A 20,663-nucleotide genomic window follows, 5' to 3' on the forward strand; every position below is an offset into this window, starting at 1 on the left:
GTGTGTGCGCGCGCGCGCGCGCGCGCGTGTGTGTCTGGCGCCTGTCCAAGGTGATTTCCCATAAACCACATGCCCCCACAATCTCGCTTAAAAGGCTGTGCCGAGGAGCTGGCCGGTGGAGCCGGCTGGGGAAAAGTGAAAGTCAGCCTGGTGCTCTCCACGCCGCCGCCGGCTCTCCGCACTCCCAGGACAGCGGTGCGGCCCTCGGCGGGGCACGGACTCGGCGGCGGCCAGCGAGCCAGCGAGTGAGCGAGAGCGGCCGACGCGCCGGGCCAGGACCCAACTGCCCGTATGACCGCGCGGGGCGCCGCCGGGCGCTGCCCTCTCACGGTAAGCGGCGGCCACGGCGCGGGGTCGGGCTTGGACGCGAGCTCGGCGGCCGGCGCGGCCCCTCGAACCTAACAGCAAGGGCACGCCGGCTGCTAGGGCTCTCCAGCCGCGGCCGCGGGCTCCGGTTGCCACCCCATCTTTGCGTGCGGACTGCCCGCGCGGCCGGGTTGCGCTCGGGCTGACACCGGCGGCGTCCCTGCAGCTGCTCCTGGGGCTGCGGCGCTTCCCTGGGAAAGGGAAGGCTGCTCACCCCATTGCGCGGAGGGGTACACAGAGCCACTCGCTGGCAAGAGAGAGGGGTTCGCAGCCACGGGCAGGGGCTCCATGCCCTAGGGGGCCTCTGCCTCTCTCTCTTCTAACGGGCCATCGCTAAGGGACAGGCAGAGTGGCTGTGTGCTGAGTGTGGCACCTTCCTCATCGGCCATGCACATGCTTCCAGACCATGCTGGGGAGTGGGCGCTTCTGGATGGAGAAAGTTCAGGGTCATCAGCTTACGGAATGCCAGGGCTTGTGCCCAGGAACTGCTGGCAGAAGGAAGGAGCTGGGCAAGCCTCTGCTTGTCACAGCTCATAGTCAGGAGCTTTGGGGACTTGGGTGGCTGGATCAATTCTGTTTTGGGGGGACCAGACTCCAGAGTTGCCTGGGGCTAGGTAACTCTGAATCTTTTTCTTGCAAACTCTGGTGCAGTCCGTTGGAGAGGCCCAGGGGCTTGGTGATGGTAGAGGAAGGTGGAAGGAGGGTTTGGTGTTGGGGAGCTGTGTACAGGGGCTGGGGTTCGCTCAGGACTGCATGGGGAAAGTCCTGCCCCCGTGGAGGGCAACGGCTGCTGCATGGTGGCACTGTTAGTAAACAGTAAGTGGTCACCCAATGGGTTTGCTTCTGAGGAAGCCTGGAAGAGAATGGTGGGGAGAGAAGCAGAAAAATGTTTGGAGGATTGGGGAGGGAGTTGCAGGTGGGGGTAGAGGGAGAGGGAAGAGCAGCTCCACAGCAGAGGAAGAGCCCAAATGAGAGAGCAGACGGAGCTGAGAGAGGAAGTCCTGGAGGGGAAGGTGATAAGCAGCAAGACAAAGATAAGGAGCTGGTTGTGAGATCACGAGGAAAGTAAAAAGTAGAAGGAAAAAGTTTTAGGGCAGCCCAAGGATCCATCCTGCCAAGGTCTCTCCAGGGACCTTACTGATGGGGAAGATGGAACAGAATGGGAGGCAGGTGAGGATGGACAGCTAGGCTGAGAATCCAGCATCTCTCTAAGCCTGCAACAGAGAGTCCTTCCTGGCTGCCCCAGAGGCCAAGGCTGGTGTGGGTGGGAGGATGAAAGAAGCGCGGAGAAGAGGCAGCCCGGCCAGACACCAGCTAGAGTCTTAACCCTACAGTGCCAGTCCAGATTTCCCTCTGAGGCAAAATTGGGACCCAGGTGCAGGGGTGGCCTCCTTTGGCACCTTCAAAGTCGGTCTCCCACACAGCGGCTGCATTCATTCCACACTAAAGCCTGAAATAGCTCCAAAAGCCAGACCACTCTTAGGGTTAAGCATTGTCCTCCCTTGGCTGTCCCCAAACATCACTATCTTGAAGTGCCTATGGCAAGGATGTCTTCCTCCCCATGGGCCCTTTCCTTCATACCACTTACACCGGGCTCAGAGCCTCAGTGGCAGCCAGCCTGGAGCAGACATACCTTCTGCAGGTCCCAGTTTCCGCTAGTGTGCCCCGAACCAGAGGTTCCTGAGGACCTGGGCAGTCATTCCCACCCAGGGCTACCTCCTCAACTGCCCAACAGAACCCAAAGTTTCCCCCAATGACTATCTTCCCTCTTCCACACTCTCTCTCCCCTAGGTCAGGCCACGACCCTCACCACAGCCCTGTGCTGAATGGCATTGGGCCATCTTGTGCCTCTTCCCCCCCAGCCTCACCCTCCCTCTCTCTGCTGTCAACTTCTCCCCATTTTTCAAGGCCCCACTGAGGTCCCTCCTCACTGCAACCTCCCTGGTAGCCCAGCCAGGGTCTCTCCTCCCTGGTAAGAGCTATCAAACATTTGGGCTTTTAGTTGTATGTAAATGAGCATGTTGTTGTGGGTTGTTTCATAGCCTCTCTGTCTTTTTCCAAGGTGCTATTTATTTGCAGTATTTGTCCCATAATCTGGATTACCAAGGCAGAGCCTAGAGCCCAGGAAGGTGCCAGTCCTCACCCTACCCTGACAGCATTTCCCTGGATTTAGGGGCATCAGCTGCCAGGAGACCACCTCCAGCTGGGGCAAAAAAGCCCAAGGGTTTTTCTCTACCTCTGGCTGGAGAAGGGGAGACTTAGGGCCAGGGAGAGGGCTAAGGGGTGAGGAGAAGGGAGAAAGGAAGGCAAGGGAATGACAGGGTGTCAGGAGCCAGTCCTGTCACTCAGAGTGAGCAGCTACTGGGCCAGGTGGGTGCTGAAAGAGGGGCGAGAGCTCAGGAAATGTCCTTGCCATGTTAAGAGTTAGCTGGCTGGATGCAGAACCTGATGGGGCTCTGATAGGCAGGTGCCAGCCGGGGATGGCCTAGAGCTGGTACTGCTGCCTGCTTCTGATTAATTGGTTGGGCTCCTTTTGACACACACACTCAGGGCTCCAAAGGTCTCTGGCATGGGATAGGTTCCCAATGAAATTGAGTTTGGGTCCCTGGTTTTTCCAGTAGCAGTGCCAGACCTGTGTGGAATCAGGTGGGAGGAAGGGCCAGGAAATGTCTCTGATGCAAAAGTCTGGACGCCGGTGCATGAACATGGACTTGAGAGGAGTGGGCAGTTCACAAGATGCCTGGCTCAGTGTTTGATGTTGTAGGAACAGAATAATGGGTAGACGCATGTGCTGCAGTCAAGGAGTTTCCTGTGCAATGGGAATTTAGACTGGTAGGTATACCTACCAGGTCCTCATTACAAGTTCATTGTGTAGTAAAATTTGGCCTGGGTTAATCTGGGAAGGTTTCTTGGAGGAGATGACATTTGGGTTGTTATCGAGAGAAAGCGAGGTTGTGTCATAGCTGTTAGGCAATCCTGAGAAAGCTGGATTTGGGGAACGCTGCATCCTGGGATGAGGGACAGAGCCTGTAGCCTTGTAGGTATGAGGGCATGGGGGTTTCTGGGCAGAATGAGAGCTGGGGAGATATGACATCTTCTCTATCACAGACATGGCTGGGCCTGTGGCTGCTGCTGGTCTGTCTCCTGGTGAGCGGGAGTATTACCCAGGAGAAGATGAAACATTGTAGCCACATGATTGGAGATGGACATCTGCAGCTCCTGCAGCAGCTGGTGAGTATGTGGCTATGCCTACCCTTCTCCCCACTAGGAAAACTGAGACAGAAGCCAGGGAGTAGGGTCAAAGAGAGGGGTGGTGGCAGGCAGAGAAATAGGGCTGTGCAGGACATGGCTCTTGGCCCCCATCTAGCTCCCATGATGCTCCCCTTACTGACCTTCTCAACATCAGGGTCTCTGACCCATTCCCCCCTAACCCTGAAGCCCTTGCTGGCTCCCCTGCAGGCAGGAGACAGAGTGGGCTTCTAGCTGGTTGCCTGGGTGAATGATTGCCTGGAATGTTAATCGTGGACTATGAAAAGGCTTGTGAGGCCTGCCGTCTGTCCCTCAGTGGGATGCTTCCTCTACGGAGCCAGCCCAGTCTGCCTGTTGTGTCCAGATGCTGCCTCTAGCTCCTGGACTCCCAGATGTGCTGCCAGCCTGGCACCAGGGCCTCAGCCAGATTTGGAGGGGAGGCTCCTATCTAACTCACAGCCCTCCACCCTCACGTCCCTGGCTGTTGCCCGACTCCTGGAGCTGAGATGGCCTGCTCACCCAGGCCCAGGAAGGAGACTGTGCCTCATTCTAACTGGGCCAGCAGAGTCGTCAACAATTCCAGGCATGGTTTAGCCAAGCAGAATCAGGTTGCTGTCATGGCTGTTGTCCTGCTCAGAAGAGAATTTACCATCTCTCTGGCCAGCCAGGCAGGGTGGGGCACTACTGGAGAAAGCCAGCTCCAGAACCATGAGCTTGGGGCTGGGCCTCCTGCCTCTCTTACCCCTACACTTTTCCTCCTGCATGTAGCTCTGCAGCAACTCAAAGTAGACCAAGAGCCGCAGCACTCTCTGAGGCTTAGAATCACAGAACCACTACTCTGGGGGCCAAGGAGGGCTCTCAAGGGCATCTCACTCTAGCCCCTGTAGATCCTGAATCCCTAGAACTCATCTAGCCTCTGCGTGAATTCCTTCCATGACAGGGAGCTCACTACCTCCCACAGTAGATTTCATCCTGTATCCTCTATTAGATAGTTTTTCCCTATAACAAGCTGGCACCTGTCAGAGTTCATGGAGTGGGAGGTGGAAGGAGGAGACTTCGTATTCTTCTACAGCCCTCCCCTGGACATGTGGGAGGCACAGGTCTTCCCCGAGCTTTGGCTTTGTCTTTCTAGGTGTGGTTGGTCGGGAGGTGGGTGAGGATCAAACCCTAATTCACCCAGAAACTCTAGCTCCCATTCTTAGGCAAGTTCAGTCGAGCTGCAGACACCCTTCTACCACTGGCCCACTCTCTCTTACAGATTGACAGTCAGATGGAGACCTCGTGCTTAATTGACTTTGAGTTTGTAGACCAGGAACAGTTGGTGAGTTATGGCTACTTACAAGGCCCAGCGGTATGCACTTCCCAGGGTGTGTATATGTGGTAGTGTGAAGGCCGGAGAAATCCTAACGCTGGGCAGGGTGAGGGGATGAGGATCCCTGCGGGCTCCAGGGTCCAGGCTGGGCAGGGTGAGGGGCTCAGTTCCCTTGCAGCTCCCTTCTCCTGGCCTAGCACGTGTCAGGTCTTAGTATGTGCCAGGTACTTTTCTAATTTAATCCTGATGGAACTACTGTGTGGTACATTCATCTCGTTTATTGTCCCCAGAGAGATTAAGGGAGCACAGCTAGTATGTGGCAGGTGGGTTCTAGGGCCTAAGGCAAAACAATATGTCTTCTGGGTCACATGTTTTGCTTAACGGTGTCACCTACATCCAGCAGGCAGGCCAGCAATCAGGGTGTCAGTCTAGTCCTTTCCCGCCCCCTCCTCCCCCAGCCCTAACCAGAAGCCAAGTGCTGCTGATCTGGCCTCCCAGCAGCTCTGGGTCCTGCCCCAGCCCCACTCCATTATTTGCTTGGCCAATTGAAAGAACCTCTGAAACGTGCTCCCTGCTGCCAATGCACCCCTCAACCCGCCACTAAAGGGACCTTTTGGAACCCTAGCCTGTTACTTTCACTTCCCTTCACCAAACCTATCAGGCAACCCCATCACTCCAGAAGAAAGCCCAGGTTGTTTAGCCTGGGGTGTACAAGCCCCAGTCTCCACCACACAGACCCCCGCACTATGCACATTCCCTGCTCCTTCCTGCCCCCAAGCCTTTGCAAAGCTCTTCTTCATGCCTGTAATGCCTTTCCAGTGGTCCCCACCCTACCCCTTATTTTGTTTATTCATCTTTGTGCTTCCTACAAAATTGCCGTGATGCCCAGAAGTTGCTCCCGTCTCTGAGTTTCTCCACACCTGACCCATACATAGTTCCATTAGAACTGGAGACCCCCTTTCAGTTTAAAAAATAACCTCTGTATTTCATTCATTCACTCACTCATGCCTTAACAAGCATTTACTGGGAAACCTACTGGACCAGGTGCCAGAAATACAGAGCTAAAGCAGAGCTTCTGTTGAGGCAACCGCCATCTCTTCAGGGAGACAAAACACTGAGGTTATTCTTTGGACCATGAGGTGTACCTCTACGACCTGAAGGATTAGAAGGAACCGTATAGTAAAGGACTTTTTTGTGAAAGCAAGCCAAAAGAGAGAGAGAAAGAGAGAGAAAGTTCTCCAGAGCCCACCCTCCCTATGTACTCCATTCTGACTAAAGTCTCCTTTTCCAGACACTCGAAGTTCTCTCTAATCAGAATCCATTTTCCTTCCCTCTACCCCGTTCCCCAGCAGTCCCAGGTCCCAAAGAGAGAGAATGAAAGGCCAGCTGAGGGCAGCATCCTCCCTAGTGCTAGAGTGATGTGGCCTCTCCCCTGGGGGAGGGGGAAGCCCAGCTACAGACCCTCCATCTGCCTGGGATGGGGGCCATCTGGCAGCGAGCCTGGGCTTCCAGGCCGCATCAGCCAGACCATCAACTCCAGGTTCTTTTTTTTTTTTTTTTTTTTTTTTTTCAGAAAGACCCCGTGTGTTACCTTAAGAAGGCATTTCTCCTGGTGCAAGACAGAATGGATGACACCATGCGCTTCAAAGACAACACCTCTAATGCCAATGCCATCGTGAAGCTCCAGGAACTCTCTGTGAGGCTGCAGGACTGCTTCCCCATGGACTATGAAGAGGACAAGGTAAGAGGGTCCTGAGCGGGAAGCCCTGAGTAAGGGCAGCGGGTCGCTGTGGTGGTCCCCTCCCTGCCCACATGCACAGAGTGCATTCACTTTCCTCACTCCATGTCACTGTTCACTCACTCGTTCATTCATTTCTTCTTTCCACAAACCTTTGCTAATGAGTTACCACGCAGGTGGCACCATGCTAGGCCTTCACAGTGTCTGCATGAACAAGAATTGCATGTTTCCAACCCTCACGGAGCTTACAGTGAAGTGAGGTTGGCAGCCATTAAACGAACAGTGGCACAAGTAAGCAGAATTACAAACCCCGAGGGCTATTCTTTCGTTCAACAAGTAGTGAATGAGTGCCTACTGTGCAGCAGGTACTGCTCTAGACACTGGGAAACAAAAACGGGCAAAACCCCCCACATTCATGGAGCTTACATTTGGGGGTGATGAGACAGTTAACAAAACATGGGGGTGGTGAGACAGTTTACAAAAGAAGTAAAATATGTGGTATGTCAGATGACAATAGCTGCCTTGCAGAAGAGAAAACCAGGGCCGGGAAGACCTGAAGGAGGTGACGCAGTGAGCCATGAAGAACTCCATGGGGCTCTGAGAGGGAGAAACGGGGCTAATTTAAAAGGAGGGAGGGAGGGAGAGACAGGGAAGTCTTTTGAATAAGAAGCTAATCGTCTGAAGTCCATAGATGGGTTAAGTTAGGAAGCAATTAGCCTGGTCAGAACATTCCAGAACAGAGAATGCTATGCACGAAGTCCTAAGGTAAGCAGGAACATGTACATTCGGGAACCTACAGGGTGGGCAGCGAGGCCAAGACATGGAAGTGAAGGGGAGAGAGGAGAGGAGGTGGGGGCCAGGTCACCTGGGGTCCTAAAGATGTGTGATTTTGTCTAAAGTGGGATGCAGCCGCGGCGAACACGCAAGTGACCTAATCTGACTTCTGCTGTGAGACCACTCTGGTTGCTGGGAGGAGAATGGACTGTAGGGAGAATGGTCTCCTGGGAGACCAGCAGGAGGCGCAAGTCCCGCCAGAGACTAGATTTGGCAACGTGGAGGTCGCTGTGGGAGGCAGGTGCCAGCTCAGGGTGAAAAGAGAAGCGGAGGCAATGCTGTGAAGGAGCTTTTTCTCCAGAAGTGCGGAAAAAGAGCGAGGTTGCCGGAGGGAGTGTGAGATCGAGAGAGGAAGTCTTTTTTAGTAAGAGAGGTGTTCAAGCTGTTGTTTTCCAATGTTAAGGTTCCTCAGCATCACTTGGGGAGCTGATTTAAAATATAGATTTCTAGTGCGCACACCTAGAGAGTCTGATTCATTGGGTCTGCAGGTGGGCCCAGGAATATGGATTTTAACAAGCCACCCTCCCTATGGGCACTGGTAATTGCTGAAGGGACAGACTCCAGGGGGGAGGGAGCCATTGAAGCTAGAGGAGTGAGTCTCCTGAGGAGATGGCCCGGGAAGGATTCAGAGCTCCTGAGGAGAGAAGGCACCGCCTCTGTGGAGACAGGTGGGCACCTGGGACCTTCTGTCGGATGGTTCCTGTTTTCTCTGTGAAGAAAAGCGAGAGACAGCCAGTTTATGTCTTCCTTACAAGAGCTCTGCAGGAAGCTGGCACACATTGTTTTGACTTTGCAGATGAGGAAATGAGCCCAAACTGGATAGTTCACTTGGCCGGTGTTAGCTAGCTGGAGAGTGACAGAGCTGAGCCCAGGTCTTCTCATCCCTACATTCATTCATCATTTATCTGGTAAACACTTATTAAGGGCCGACTATGCGCAGGCCATGGGCATACAACGATGCCTTCAAGGACTTCACAGCCTTGTAAAGCCCCTAATTCTTCCCTGGGCAGCTCAGTGTAAGGGAGAATTTGGTATTTGGAAATGATCAGCAAGTAGGCCATAGATGAAGCCATGGGTGTGCATGGCATTGTCTGGCGTGAAAAGAGAGGTGGGCCCACGACTGAGCCCTGAGGAATGCCAGCATTTGGAAGTCAGGTGGAGATGGAGAGCCTGCTAAGGAGACTGAGAAGGAGCCACTCAAGAGTTGGGAGGAATACCAGGAATGTGTGAAGTTTCTCAGAGCTCCAGTGGGTATGGGGAGGCTGGGTCCCACGAGTAGAAGAGAAAAAAGTAGCTCAACAGACAGGGCTAGGGTAATCTCTGCCCTCCTTCTAAGATACACCAATACCAGAGAAGGACCCACAGCCCCATGGCCTGCTCCAGGCCATTCTTCACGCCATGGCACCACCCATGAACCTTCCCAACAACCCCTCAAATGTTTTCTCTTTGCTCTGTAGATAAGGTTAACAGTGCTTGATATGGCCAACAAGGCCCTGCAGGTCCTTGCCCTTGCTGAACCTCTCTCAGTTGCATCTCTCACCACTCCCCTCCTAGATGACAGTACTGTAACCACTCTAGCTTTCTTTTAGTCTGTCAACAGTTCAGACTCTTCGCTGCCTCAGGACCTTTGCACAGTCTATTCCCACTGCCTAGACAGCTCTCTCCAACTCTGTCTCCTTTCCTGGTTAACCCTTGTTCATCCTTTAGTTGGTTCCTTGGGGACCTTTCCCCTGAGCTCTCATTTAGGATCATTCAGTACTTCTTCACAGGGCTCACCGCACCTGTAACAATGGATTTAGTGCCCATGCCATGCTGGACTCAATGTCCAATTTGGCCAGGGACCACCTCTCTCATTTATTGCATGGTTTTCAGGTAATTACCACTTGCCTATATATATATATATATATATGATCCGTGGATACATGACATATCTCCTGGCCTCAGGCTGATTCTGCTTCAAATCAGGTGAGAAAGGAGGGAGAAAATGAAGGAGAAAAAGAAGACAGCTGTGAGAAAGGCCAAGGGAGTTTGACAAACAATCTAGAGACATGGGCCAGTGCTCATCCTCACCAAGGGGCCTCCTCTCCTTCCAGGCCTGTGTCCGAACTTTCCATGAGAAGCCCCTCCAGTTGTTGGAGAAGATCAAGAATGTCTTTAATGAAACAAAGAATCTCCTTAAAAAGGACCAGAACATTTTCAGCAAGAATTGCAACAACAGCTTTGCTAAATGCTCCAGCCAAGGTAAGTATAGAGGGGGCCAGAAAGTGTGGGCTGGGGGAGGGTGTGTGGAACAGAGCAGGGATTGGGAGGTGAGCCAGGGGCTGGAGGGATCCCCGGGAGGCAGCCTGGCTACTACTTGTGCTCCTGTGTGTGTAGATGTGTTTGTTTCGTGTACATATGTGGCTTCATGTACCTCTGGGTGGTCCCAGGCACATGTCTGTTCTGACATGTGTGTGCATGCACACCTACATATGTCTGCATGTCAAGGCATCAAGAAGGATCATGCTGGTGGCTGTAAGATTAGGGAGTAGAAAAGCAGGCCTTTCTTGGAGAGCCCTGTAGGCATGGAGGCTTTCCCCACCAGCTCTGCAGGCTGGCTGAACATATGGGGGGCGGGGTTCCGTGGAAAGAGCAGGAGCTCCATCTGGGAGTCAAGGCCCTTGCTCCAAGAGCTCTGCTGCGAATCACCAGGATACCCTGGCTGCAGAAGCCCTCAGGATGCCTTGAGTGTCCCCTCAAGGGACAGGCTGGATTTGAAGTCTGAGCATCATTCAAACTCTCCCAGTCTACACATGTGTACCCTGCGTGTCTTCGTCTCTGCGTCCTGTGCCACGTGTACCCTCCTATGTGCAACATTGCTCCCTGAGGCAGAGGCTGAGGCCCTACCACCTACCAGTGGCTAAGTCCAATTTCTTTGCTTCAATCCCAAGGCCTCAAGCCTTGGCCCCATTCCAGCCCTAGCCTGTTTCCTCCTATGGCTGTGGCTGTGTGGCCCCTCGCTGTGCATGAAACCACCTTGCTGCTTCCGGCCAACACATTGTCTTTGGGGCTTGAGGGTGTCTTGTGTTAGTCCTGGAGGCCGCTGCTCAACCTCCTGGCTGGCTGCTAATCCTCCCTGGCTTGGTGTCTGGCCAGTGGGAACTCCAGGAAGGGCTGTTCTCTGGTCCTCCCTGACCATGACCCTCAGTCTATGCCTCTAAACCCCACTCTTTGCTCTCTGCCCATAAGACCCTGCAGTTTGCACCTTCCCTGCTTACAGTCAGTGTCGTGAGCACTGGCTCCAGTCTTGTCTTCTCCTCAGCCCCAGGGCTGAGTTATGGGATGAGGGGACCCCCAGACCCATATCCCCGTCTCAGCCCCCCTCTGGGAAAGCTGTTCTGAAGGCTGGTGACTCTATATCTCCTCCCCGTCTTTCTCTCTCCCTCTCTCTGTGGTTCTTTCAGATGTGGTGACCAAGCCTGATTGCAACTGCCTGTACCCCAAAGCCACCCCTAGCAGTGACCTGGCCTCTGACTCCCCTCAGCAGCCCCTTGCCCCCTCCATAGTCCCTATGGCTGGCTTGACCTGGGCTGACTCTGAGGGGACAGAGGACAGCTCTCTCTTGCCCAGTGAGCAGCACCTTCGCACAGTGGACCTGGGCAGTGCCAAGCAGCGACCACCCAGGAGTACCTGCCAGAGCTTTGAGTCACCAGAGACCCCAGGCATCGAGGGCAGCCCCACTGGAGAGTCACCTCAGCCCCACTCCTCTGTCGGGGCTCCCATCTCTGGGATGGAAGATGTTCTTGATTCTGTATTGGGCACTAACTGGGCCCTAGAAGAGGCCTCTGGAGAGGCTGGTGAGGGTCCTGTCCCCCAAGGGGCAGAGCTTTCCTCCTCCAGGCCAGGAGAAGGTAGCATCCAGGCAGAGACCACCAGACCCGGCGACCGCTTCTCAGTAACTTCTCTGCTTTTCAAATTGGCAAAGGGTCTGCAGCCAGCATATGTAACTGGCACCCCTCTGCCCAAGGTGGGTCCTGTGAGACCCACTGGCCAAGCGTGGAGTCACGCACCGGAGACGACAGACCGTCCACCTGCCCTGCCCAGAGACCACCAGGAGCCGGCCTCTGCCAGGGCCCCATCACTGCGCCCGCAAGGCCTCAACGGTCCCTCCACCCTCTCTTCTCAGCCAAGGCTTCCCGACAGCCGCTTCTGGGGCCATGTGCTGCCCCCTGGGGAGCTGGAGGGCAAGAGGAGCACCAGGGACCGGAGGAGCACCACAGAGCTGAAAGGAAGACGAGCAAGTGAGGGAGCGGCCAGGCCCCCAGCTGATTTTAACTCCGTTCCTTTGACTGATGCAGGCCCCGTCCCGCAGCCCCTCGTCCCCCAGCCCCGCGGGCTTGTCTCCCACCTGGTGCCCGGCGTCATCCTGGTCCTGCTCGCCGTCGGCGGCCTACTGTTCTACAGTTGGAGGCGGCGGGTAAGAGAAGCCTGATGAGGGAGAGGAGGGCATCTCCTGGGGACAGTGGCACAGTCAGGTGGAGGAGCAGGTCCAGCTGGTGGGAGGCCGGCATGGGTTCAGCCTGGGTTCTTCAGACACCGAGACAGGAGTCTGACTGAGTGCGGAGGAGAAGGGGGTTGAAATGGAAGGTTTTTTTAAGAATGGGGAGGGTTCAAGCTATAAGGTCAATGGGAAAGGATGGGGCAGCAGGGAGTGGGAGAGAATATTCTTAGGCCAACAACAGGATGAGAACCCAGATGGGAGGAAAGTGATGCTGTATGAGGGCCCCTGGCAGGGTGTCCCCTGGGAGTCTGCAGAGCCTGGGCCCAAGGGCCCTAGGGTAGGCGACAGCCTGCACAGGTGGAGGAGACAGGGCATTGCCCGCAGAGAGGCTCAGGGAGCTCCCCTGGCCTTCAGGCTGATCCCCACTTCTGGGTAGCTAGGGGAGACTTTGGTAACTCTCCAATCAACTCCCTGGGCAGCCCTGCTTGGGGGTGGGGCTATGGTCCCCCCAGCCTCTCCCAGCCTCCCCCAGCGAGCCTGCTCTTTTCTGTCCCCAGAGCCATCAAGAGCCTCAGACAGTAGATTCTCCCATGGAGCAACCAGAGGGCAGGTGAGAGTTTTCTGGGGTTTTTTTTTTTTTGGTGGGAGGAGCGCTCTGTGGAAATTAGTGACCTGGCCTGTCTTGGCATCTATTTCCTCTTGATTTGGGGGAGATTTTCTCCCACCTGCTCTGACAAAATACAGCTCAGAACAGAAGGCAGGGTGGAGAGGAAGAAAGCTATTTCTTCTTTCCTAGATATCTGGGCTATTTCCTGATTTCTTCTTAGGGTTAGGCATTTCCGGGTCTTCTTAATCTGAGAGGGCTGGAGTACATGTGCACAGGGTTGGGGGGCAAACTTAGGGGGTTCCCTCACTACTCAGTTGCTGCTGAAGTCTTATACCAGCCCTGTGCTCTACCCGCAGCCCCCTGAACCAGGATGAGGACAGACAGGTGGAACTGCCAGTGTAGATGGAATTCTAAGGTAAGACTCTGATTTAGAGCTCTCTCCATCCCTTAAAATTAGCTACATCCTTTTTCAGTCACCCTAACTTGTTGGTGATATCACCAACTCCCCTGAAGCCCACATACTTGACTCCCTCCCCTCTTTCCTACCCGCTTTTCCATCCATCACCAGGGCTGGCCAACCTTCTCCTTCCTGGGTCCTCAGATCTCCCCACGGCCCCTCCATTCCCTCCACCCCATCTGAGACCAGGCACTATCACCTCTGCGTTGGTTATACTTCTGCCTTGGGCTTCTTCTAGTCTTGCTTCCATCTTCCATCCCAGGACAACCAAAATCTTCTTGTATAAGGTCTTTACCCTCCTGGGGAATTTCAGTAGCTATGCATCAGCAACACACCGTTCTCAGCTTGGCTCCCAAGCTCCTCAGCAGTCGCCCCTAACATGCATCTCTTGCCAGCTTCCTCTCTGCTTGCACCCTGATTTGACCCTTCTCCCCGGCCAAGGTCATTTATGCCTCCCTGCTTTTAGATTCATGGAGCCATAGAACCTTAGTCTTAGAAGGGCTTTCAGAGGTCGTTCGGCCTAGCATCGCACTCTTAAGGGGCCTCCCCTCTCTGCATCTCCGACAAGGAGTCACCCAGCTGTCAATGACACACTCTCAGACTCAGGCAAGCTTCCTGCCATCTCCCAGTAGCACCGTGAGGAAGTCCTTCCTCATGAGAGGCATAACTGGCTTCCCTGCCTCCCCCTATGATTGTCCTCCTGTTCTCACGAGAGCCCTCCAATAATTAAAATCAGTTATCCATATCCCCTTTAAGAATTCTCTAAGCTAAGTGTGGCCAAGTCCCTCAAACATTCCTTATATGATATGGTTTTCAGACCCCTCACCATCCTGGTCGCCCTCCTTTGGACACACTCGTTTCTCAATGTCCCTCTGAAAATGTGGCGCCCAGCCCTCGACACAGTGCTCCAGACGTTGTCTAACCAGCTCAGAGTACAGTGGGACTGTTACCTTCCTTGATCTGGACAGTATTCTGCTATTCATACAGATTAAGATTGCATTAGCTTTTTTTTTTCTTTTTTCTTTTTTTTTTTTTTAAACAACTGCATCATACTGTTGTCATATGTTGAGCTTGTGGTCTATTAAAACCTCTAGTTCATTTCCCATAAACCTCTGTCAAGCTATACTTGGACAACTTAATCGTTTCAAACAAAGTGCAGTTTATATTCAGCCTTGTTAAAACCACCCTGTTAGTTTCTGCCCATCACCTGAGCCTATTAAAATTGTTTTCCGTCCTAATTCTGTCCTCCTAGCCCTCCCAAGTGCGTCTCCTGCACACTGATTGTTGCCTTCTGTTGTCCTCCCCCGTGTTGTTGATAAAGAGTGCTCCTTATTACTTCTGGCCCCTGGATCCCTGGTTCCAGGAGGCCCCACCCTCCTGCCTTCCTTCCCCTTTGTCCACAATTAGTGTCAGGAAGCCTTCCTCCACCACCCTCTGGTTGTTCCTTTAGTTCATATCCCTCTGCTCTTTTGTATTTGTTAAATACCATTTCGATTTGCACTTATTTGGATATTGTTTTTATACATATAAATATTCTTATTTTATGTGTTTGTATACATTTGGCACCCCTAAGAAGGCTGTAAGCCCCTTGAGGGCAGGGACCGTGTCTTCCACTTTTTTTTGCATTTCTTTTTCTATCTCGGGTTCTAATACAAAGATGGCTTCTCTGCACTTGCCAAGAACTCAATAAACGTTGACTGATTGGCTTCAGGGCTGACTGACCAATTGCTCTGGCCAGTTGTCTCTAACTTACCAGCTTTCTGGCTGACCAGTTAATCAGCTAACTAATTGACTCTGACTGAATGGCGGACGAGCCATTGGGTGACTCTGACTGACCAATTGGCTGTCTGGTAACTGCCTAACTGGTTAGTTGTTGATTGGGGCGTTTATTGGCCAACTGACTAGCAGGCTGATTGTCTGATTGGCTGGTTGACTGGCTGGCAGACTGACTGGGGTGACCCATTCGAGTTTCCACTCACACCCCAAATGCCAAATCCCAGCGAGTGCCTTAGGGCCTTCCCACATGTAGAGTGACATGTCTGGGCCACTCCTAGAAGATAGAAGATCTGACAAATGTTCAAAGTCAGAGGAAAGCCTATTTAGACAAGAGTAGATGAAACACATCTGTAATCCTGGGGTCTACCTTGTTTGTCGATACGGTAAGTGGGTCAAATGGGATGTTGGCAGGACTGTGAGGATGACCCAGGCCCCCTGAGACTCCTAAGCAGAGGATGGACTAAGGCTCAATGCTGTACCACCTCTGACTAACCCCCATGCCCGTCTTGGCCCTCTGTGCATCTCTTCTACACTCCCACTCTCCTCTCTCTGCGTGCCTGCCCTCAGGCCTTCCTCCCCTCAAGAGTTCACGGATAGAGGGAACCCAAGACAGGGGCCACATCCAGACCCCTCCTTGGATCAGTAGATCTTGCCCTAAGGCGGTCTCCAGATCAGGGACTCAGAGTCTCAGGGAGATTCAGGGCTAGCCCCCAGACTGACTGCTGCTCTGGCAAGAAAGATGAGAGAGGGACCCTCAGAAAGAACACACAGACACCTGCCCTTCCACTCCAGGGAACCAGGAGATAGGGCAGTGGGCTGAAGCTTGCCTGCTTGGTCCTTCTCTCTTCTCCCCAGCAGGGCCTGTGGCCCAGCTGTACCCATCCTGGCTCACATCCAGCTTTGGCTCCCCCTTCCTTCTCCCTTCAGAGCATGGGAATGGGCTTGGAGCCAGAGGCTGTGGTCCCATCTTTCCTCTTTACCCATCACTGGCTTTGCCAGGAGGGCCTATGGACAGTCAGGGAGAGGAGGTCCACATAAGGTCCAAAGTCAAATTGTTGGATGGAGTCCAGGGGCTTTCTGGTCTGGGAACAAAGTGTTCTGAGGATGCAGGGCAAGGGGACGAGGCTGGGGGTGGGGTGGGGAGCGAGCAGGGCCCTGACTCCCATGGATGCTGCAGGGAGGCCCATCCAGAAGGAGGGTTGCTTAGGAGTGAGCATGCCAAGTGGCAGGGAGGGAGTTTCCTTGTCCCAGAACTGCCTCTAGTTCTTCTTCTTCAGTTACCTCTGCTTTGCTGTTCTAAATATTGTGTGTGATGACCCTCCGTGATGAATGGTGTGGAGGTGGGAATGAGAAATTCCTCTTCTTTGCTAGAGCTAACAGGATTCACCCTTCTCCCATTGGACCAAGGCCAGCAAGACAATCTTGTCTGAGGAGGGGTCTAAACACATTCAAGTGCCCCCTTCCCTCTCTGTCCGACCCCTCTGCCTGAGCAATGGCCCCCACTCCCGGCCCTACTCAGACCTCCACCAGTCCCCATTACCTCCCTCTGTGGGCTCTGGTTCCCCAGGAGGAGGTAGGAAGTGAGGACAGTCTGGCCAGTGGCTTGGACTACTGCCAGAGAAAGCTGCCTGGTCCCTTGTGGTGTCTGGGTTGGCTGGGAAGAGGAGGGCAAGGACGGGAGGAAGTCCTGCCTATAGCACCCCAAACAGCCCACAGGAACGCTATGCCAATCCCACTTATGTCCTCAACGACCCCTCCCTCCACACCCACTCAGCTGACCATCCTTTCTTTGTCTCCCCTACAGCTGGGCGCACAGGACAGTCTCTCCATGGCAGGAGATATTATGGGGTCATCCGCCCCCCTCCGTCCCAGCCGTTCTCCTAGGAATATGGCCTGCCCACCATGAGAGCTCCTGCCTGCCAGGACTAGACCAGAGCAGCCAGGCTGGGGTTCCTCCATTTTTGACCCTCAGACTCTGGACTAAGTAAGAGGGCCAGAGGATGCCCCCCATGCTGCTGATATTTATCGTGGGCCCTGGAGGCTCCCGTCTACTTGAGGGAGGCTGGCAAGCCCGGCTGAGGACCCTCTGCCCCTCAGCGGCTGTGTTCTTCTCCCACTCCTCTCCAGTCCACACCTGGGCCAGGGACCCAGAGGCCCATGGAAGTGGGAGAACAGTGTGGGCACTGAGGAATGGAAGAGCTCTTGTGCCCAGAGGACCCGCTGGTGCCAAGGGATCCCTACACCAACAAGCAGGGACTTGTGTGTAGAGAGAAGCATGACATTTGCAGGGCGGGACAGCGTCGGCTGAAATTCCCGGAAAGGTGTGCACCCCAAAAGATGGGAAGGAAAGGCCTGCGGATCTGCATTGACAGCTCGGAGCGGGTCTACACCCTCCACTTGCCTAAGTGTCCTCTGCTGTTGCCAGGCGGAGAGGGGAGGCCAGCCCTGCCCTCAGGAGCTGCCTGGCTTAGCTGGCGATGCCAAGGTGAAGACCAAGTCTGGCCTGTGCCCTGCTGTCCCTCCAGCCCTGCCAGAGCTTCTCTGGGATGCTGGGCAGAGGCTCCCCTCGTGAAGGAAGCCATTGCACTGTGAATACTGAACCTGCCTGCTGTACAGCCTGCCCGTCCATCCCCATGAGCGAGCATCTGTCCATCCTCCCACTCCTCCAACCTCTCCCCCAGCTTCCTGCACTGAGTGCCTGAGCCGGCCTCGCCTGTCGACTGCGGGAGCCCCTGAACCCTGACCTTCTGCTGACCCAGCCTATGACTCCCCAGCGTGGATCAGAGTGGGAGAACTGCCTGGGCCTCCAGCCAGAGCTGGTCTTTAGGCTGTGTTATTGGCCCAGGTTTCTGCATTTTGCACTTTGACATTCCCAAGAGGGAAGTGACTAATGGGAGGGACAAAGGGAGGGTAAGCAGAGACGGACACAGGGAGAAGCGGCAGGGTGAGCTGACTGAAAATGGGCCTTTGGAGTTATGGGTATGCCTCCGAGGTTGGGGGAGGCGTCTTTATCCCCCAGCCCTGTCTCAGTCCCTGTTGGGGCAGGGGTCTGCTACAGGGCTGCTGCAAAGCTGCTGCCAGCAGGCACCTGGGGCTAGTCCCTGTTAGGAGTCCTGTAGGCAGTGATACCTCCAGCGCTCGTCCCCACCCACCCAATATCGCCATATCTCTGACCAGGCAAGCCAGGGTGGGAGAGGGGTCAGCAGGATCCAGGCATCTGTTTTCAAGTCTGAGTGCCCTGAGGGCCTTAGCTTCCTGGGCTAGCCCATGGCTGAAGCTCTAGTGCTGAGCAGCAGGTGACAGGGCTGTCGATTGCCCTTGGTCCCTTTGTGCTGCTGTGTCCCTCCTCTCCTACTACCCTGGGCCCTCCATTGAGAGAGCCCGCCCTACCTGGTTACTGGGCTGCGGCCCTTGACTTTCCCTTCCTGCCCTAGAAAGGGAGGGCCCGCTGGCCCCGCCTCCCCTGCCCGCTGCTGACAGCTGAGGGTCGGACAGCAGAGGCCTTTCCCCATGGGGCTCCTTCTTCTAGTCACAGACTCTATATTTGATACTAGAAAATATGTATTTAAAAGTGGAAGGAAAAAACACGCAGAAAAAAGGCATTCCTCCTCTACCCCACCCCTCAAACATATAGTATTTTAAAAGTCAAGAAAGCAAAACGCGTCTGCAATGGTTTGGATTTACTTTCTTGACACAGGAACATTAGGGGCCCAGAGCCACCTCTGGGTGTCTCCCCCGGGCACCTGCACAGGAACCCCCTTCTTTTTCTCTGAGAAAGCTGAGAGGGAACATTGGCTCACACACTGTGAGATTTTGTTTTTATACTTGGAAGTGATGAATTATTTTATATAAAGTCATTTAAATATCTATTTAAAAAATAGGAAGCTGCTTATATATTTAATAATAAAAGAAGTGCATAAGCTGCCACGTGTGAGTCATGGGAAAAGTTGCTTTTGGGGTGTGGGTGGCAAAAAGGGGGGTGGGTGAGCACCCGGTGCTAGATGAGCCCCAGATCAGAAAGCTTTTTTCAAGATACATGGGAAAGGAGGGTTCTCTGCAAGTTCCAGCCTTGTTACCAAAGTCTCCTGCATTAGTGCTGTCCCAAACACCCTCATTTGCATATTTGTTTAATAGGAAAACGGACAGAAACCAGCCAAACCTCAGGCCTGGACACCAGCCCCTGCTCCAGCCCAGCCTAGCCCAGCCTGGGAAAATGGCTGGTTGGGCTCTGTCCAAGGGCCCAAGGGGCCTCCAAGGACCAGGTTTCTTGACCACTGACCCCTGCCGTCCAGGGGAGAAGGAACTGACCAGGTCCTGGCAGGGCTCTGAGGTGAATAGGCACTGTCTCTGGGCTGGGAATTGGGTGATGCTGGCAGGAGGGGAGAGTCAGCAGGCTATGTGAGGGGACTTAAGGCCTGATCTTCCTACCTGGAGTGGAGAGGAGACCGAGGACCCAGGGGCAGAGGGGTGTTGGGGAGGGCCAGAGTGATCGAAGCCCAAACACACCCTAGGCAAAGCTGTAACAACAGGGGCCTCCCCACCCCTGAGAGTGTGGTAGACAAAGATTTGGGTCACTGGTTCTCAACCCTGGCTCACCTAAGAATCACTTGACTTGTTTCAAAAAACCCTGATACCCAAGCCCCACCCTAGATTAACAAAATCAGAATCTCAGGGGTGAGGCTCAGACACCAGGCATCAGAAATGTTTAAAGGCATCTCAAGTGGTTCAAATGTAACCAGGGTGAGAAGCATGGAGAACTGCATTGTCTGATATGGTGGCTATTTAAGTTCATTAAAATGAAATAAAAGTAGGGGCCAGCTGAGTGGCTCAGTTGGTTAAGAGCCTGAGCTCTGAGCAACAGGTCACCGGTTTGATTCCCACATGGGCCAGTGAGCTGCACCTAACCTGAGCTGCTGCTGAGCTGCCAGCAGGTGGCAGGATGGCTAAGCTGGTGAGAGCACATGCTTCTAACAAGGTTGCTGGTTCGACTCCCCCATGGGATGGTGGGCTACACCCACCCACAACTAAAATTGAACATGGCACCTTGAGCTGAGCAGCCATGAGCTGCCAATGGGCGGCCAGATGGCGAATGGACTTGGAGCTGAGCTAGCTGCGCCCTCCACAACTAAGATGGAAGGACAACAACTTGGCTGTTCCCCTTCCCCAACTCCCCAATAAAAATCTTAAAAAAAAAATCATTAAGGTTTACAAAAAAGTGAAATAAAAGTAAACATTTAGTTTCTCAGTTGCACTAGCCACATTTCAAAGGTTTAGTAGCCACATGTGGCTACCATGTTAGGTGGCACAGAAATAGAACATTTGCATCATATGGAAATCCTATTGGACAGTGCTGCCCAAAAGGCTGGGTTCCCTGAACTTAGGGCACCAAGGTTCTATGGCAAGGACTAGCACCAAGCAAACTTAGCCAGGTGTCGGGCCGGCCGAGTGGCGCGATGGTTAAGAACTGGCTTGGGATGCCAGAGGGCCCCGGTTCGGATCCCACATATGATGGCCAGTGACACTGCCCTCCACAGCTAAGATGCTGAACAATAGCTCAACCTGGAGCTGGGCTGCTGTGAGTCGCCGGCGATGGTGTAGGCTGCAGCCCCTGTGGCAGTGGGTTGCCATGGGCTACCGTATGTAGCCAGCAGTCAGCGTGAGCGGCCAGCAGCCGCAGTGAGTGGCCGTCCAGAAGCCGGTGACTGATCTGCCTTGTCCGGGAAGAGCGCAATGATGGTGCCAACTTGGGCCAGTGAAGCAACGTCCTCCACAACTAGACTGAAGAACAAAAGGACAGCAACTCATCTGTTCCCCTTCCTCAATTCCCCAATAAAAACAAAACAA

The 20,663-nt window shown here is 54.0% G+C and overlaps 1 protein-coding gene across 3 annotated transcripts; it reads left to right on the forward strand.

The window, feature by feature from the left end:
- The first annotated feature begins 6 nt into the window (after positions 1-6).
- CSF1 (colony stimulating factor 1) lies at positions 7-18,463 on the forward strand. Of its 3 annotated transcripts, none has more exons than XM_019624184.1 (9): positions 7-330; positions 3,475-3,597; positions 4,874-4,936; positions 6,501-6,668; positions 9,593-9,740; positions 10,943-11,955; positions 12,537-12,589; positions 12,943-13,001; positions 16,624-18,463. In XM_019624184.1, the coding sequence occupies exons 1-8, from the start codon at positions 292-294 to the stop codon at positions 12,986-12,988; spliced, it is 1,653 nt and encodes a 550-aa protein (XP_019479729.1). In that variant the 5' UTR covers positions 7-291; the 3' UTR covers positions 12,989-13,001; positions 16,624-18,463. The 3 variants fall into 3 exon arrangements, with proteins under 3 accessions (XP_019479729.1, XP_019479730.1, XP_019479731.1); XM_019624185.1 differs by lacking the exon at positions 16,624-18,463 and adding an exon at positions 13,861-15,941; XM_019624186.1 differs by having other exon boundaries at positions 8-330; positions 11,837-11,955.
- The last annotated feature ends 2,200 nt before the right edge of the window (positions 18,464-20,663 follow it).

The sequence above is a fragment of the Hipposideros armiger genome, unplaced genomic scaffold (genome assembly GCF_001890085.2).
Source record: "Hipposideros armiger isolate ML-2016 unplaced genomic scaffold, ASM189008v1 scaffold_581, whole genome shotgun sequence".
In the NCBI taxonomy this organism is placed as follows: domain Eukaryota; kingdom Metazoa; phylum Chordata; class Mammalia; order Chiroptera; family Hipposideridae; genus Hipposideros; species Hipposideros armiger.

Coding starts and splice junctions, on each gene's coding strand:
- CSF1 (XM_019624184.1), top strand. CDS start 292: ATGACCGCGCGGGGCGCCGCCGGGCGCTGCCCTCTCACG. Junction 9,741..10,942: donor TGCTAAATGCTCCAGCCAAG/GTAAGTATAGAG, acceptor TGGTTCTTTCAG/ATGTGGTGACCAAGCCTGAT. Junction 11,956..12,536: donor TCTACAGTTGGAGGCGGCGG/GTAAGAGAAGCC, acceptor TTCTGTCCCCAG/AGCCATCAAGAGCCTCAGAC.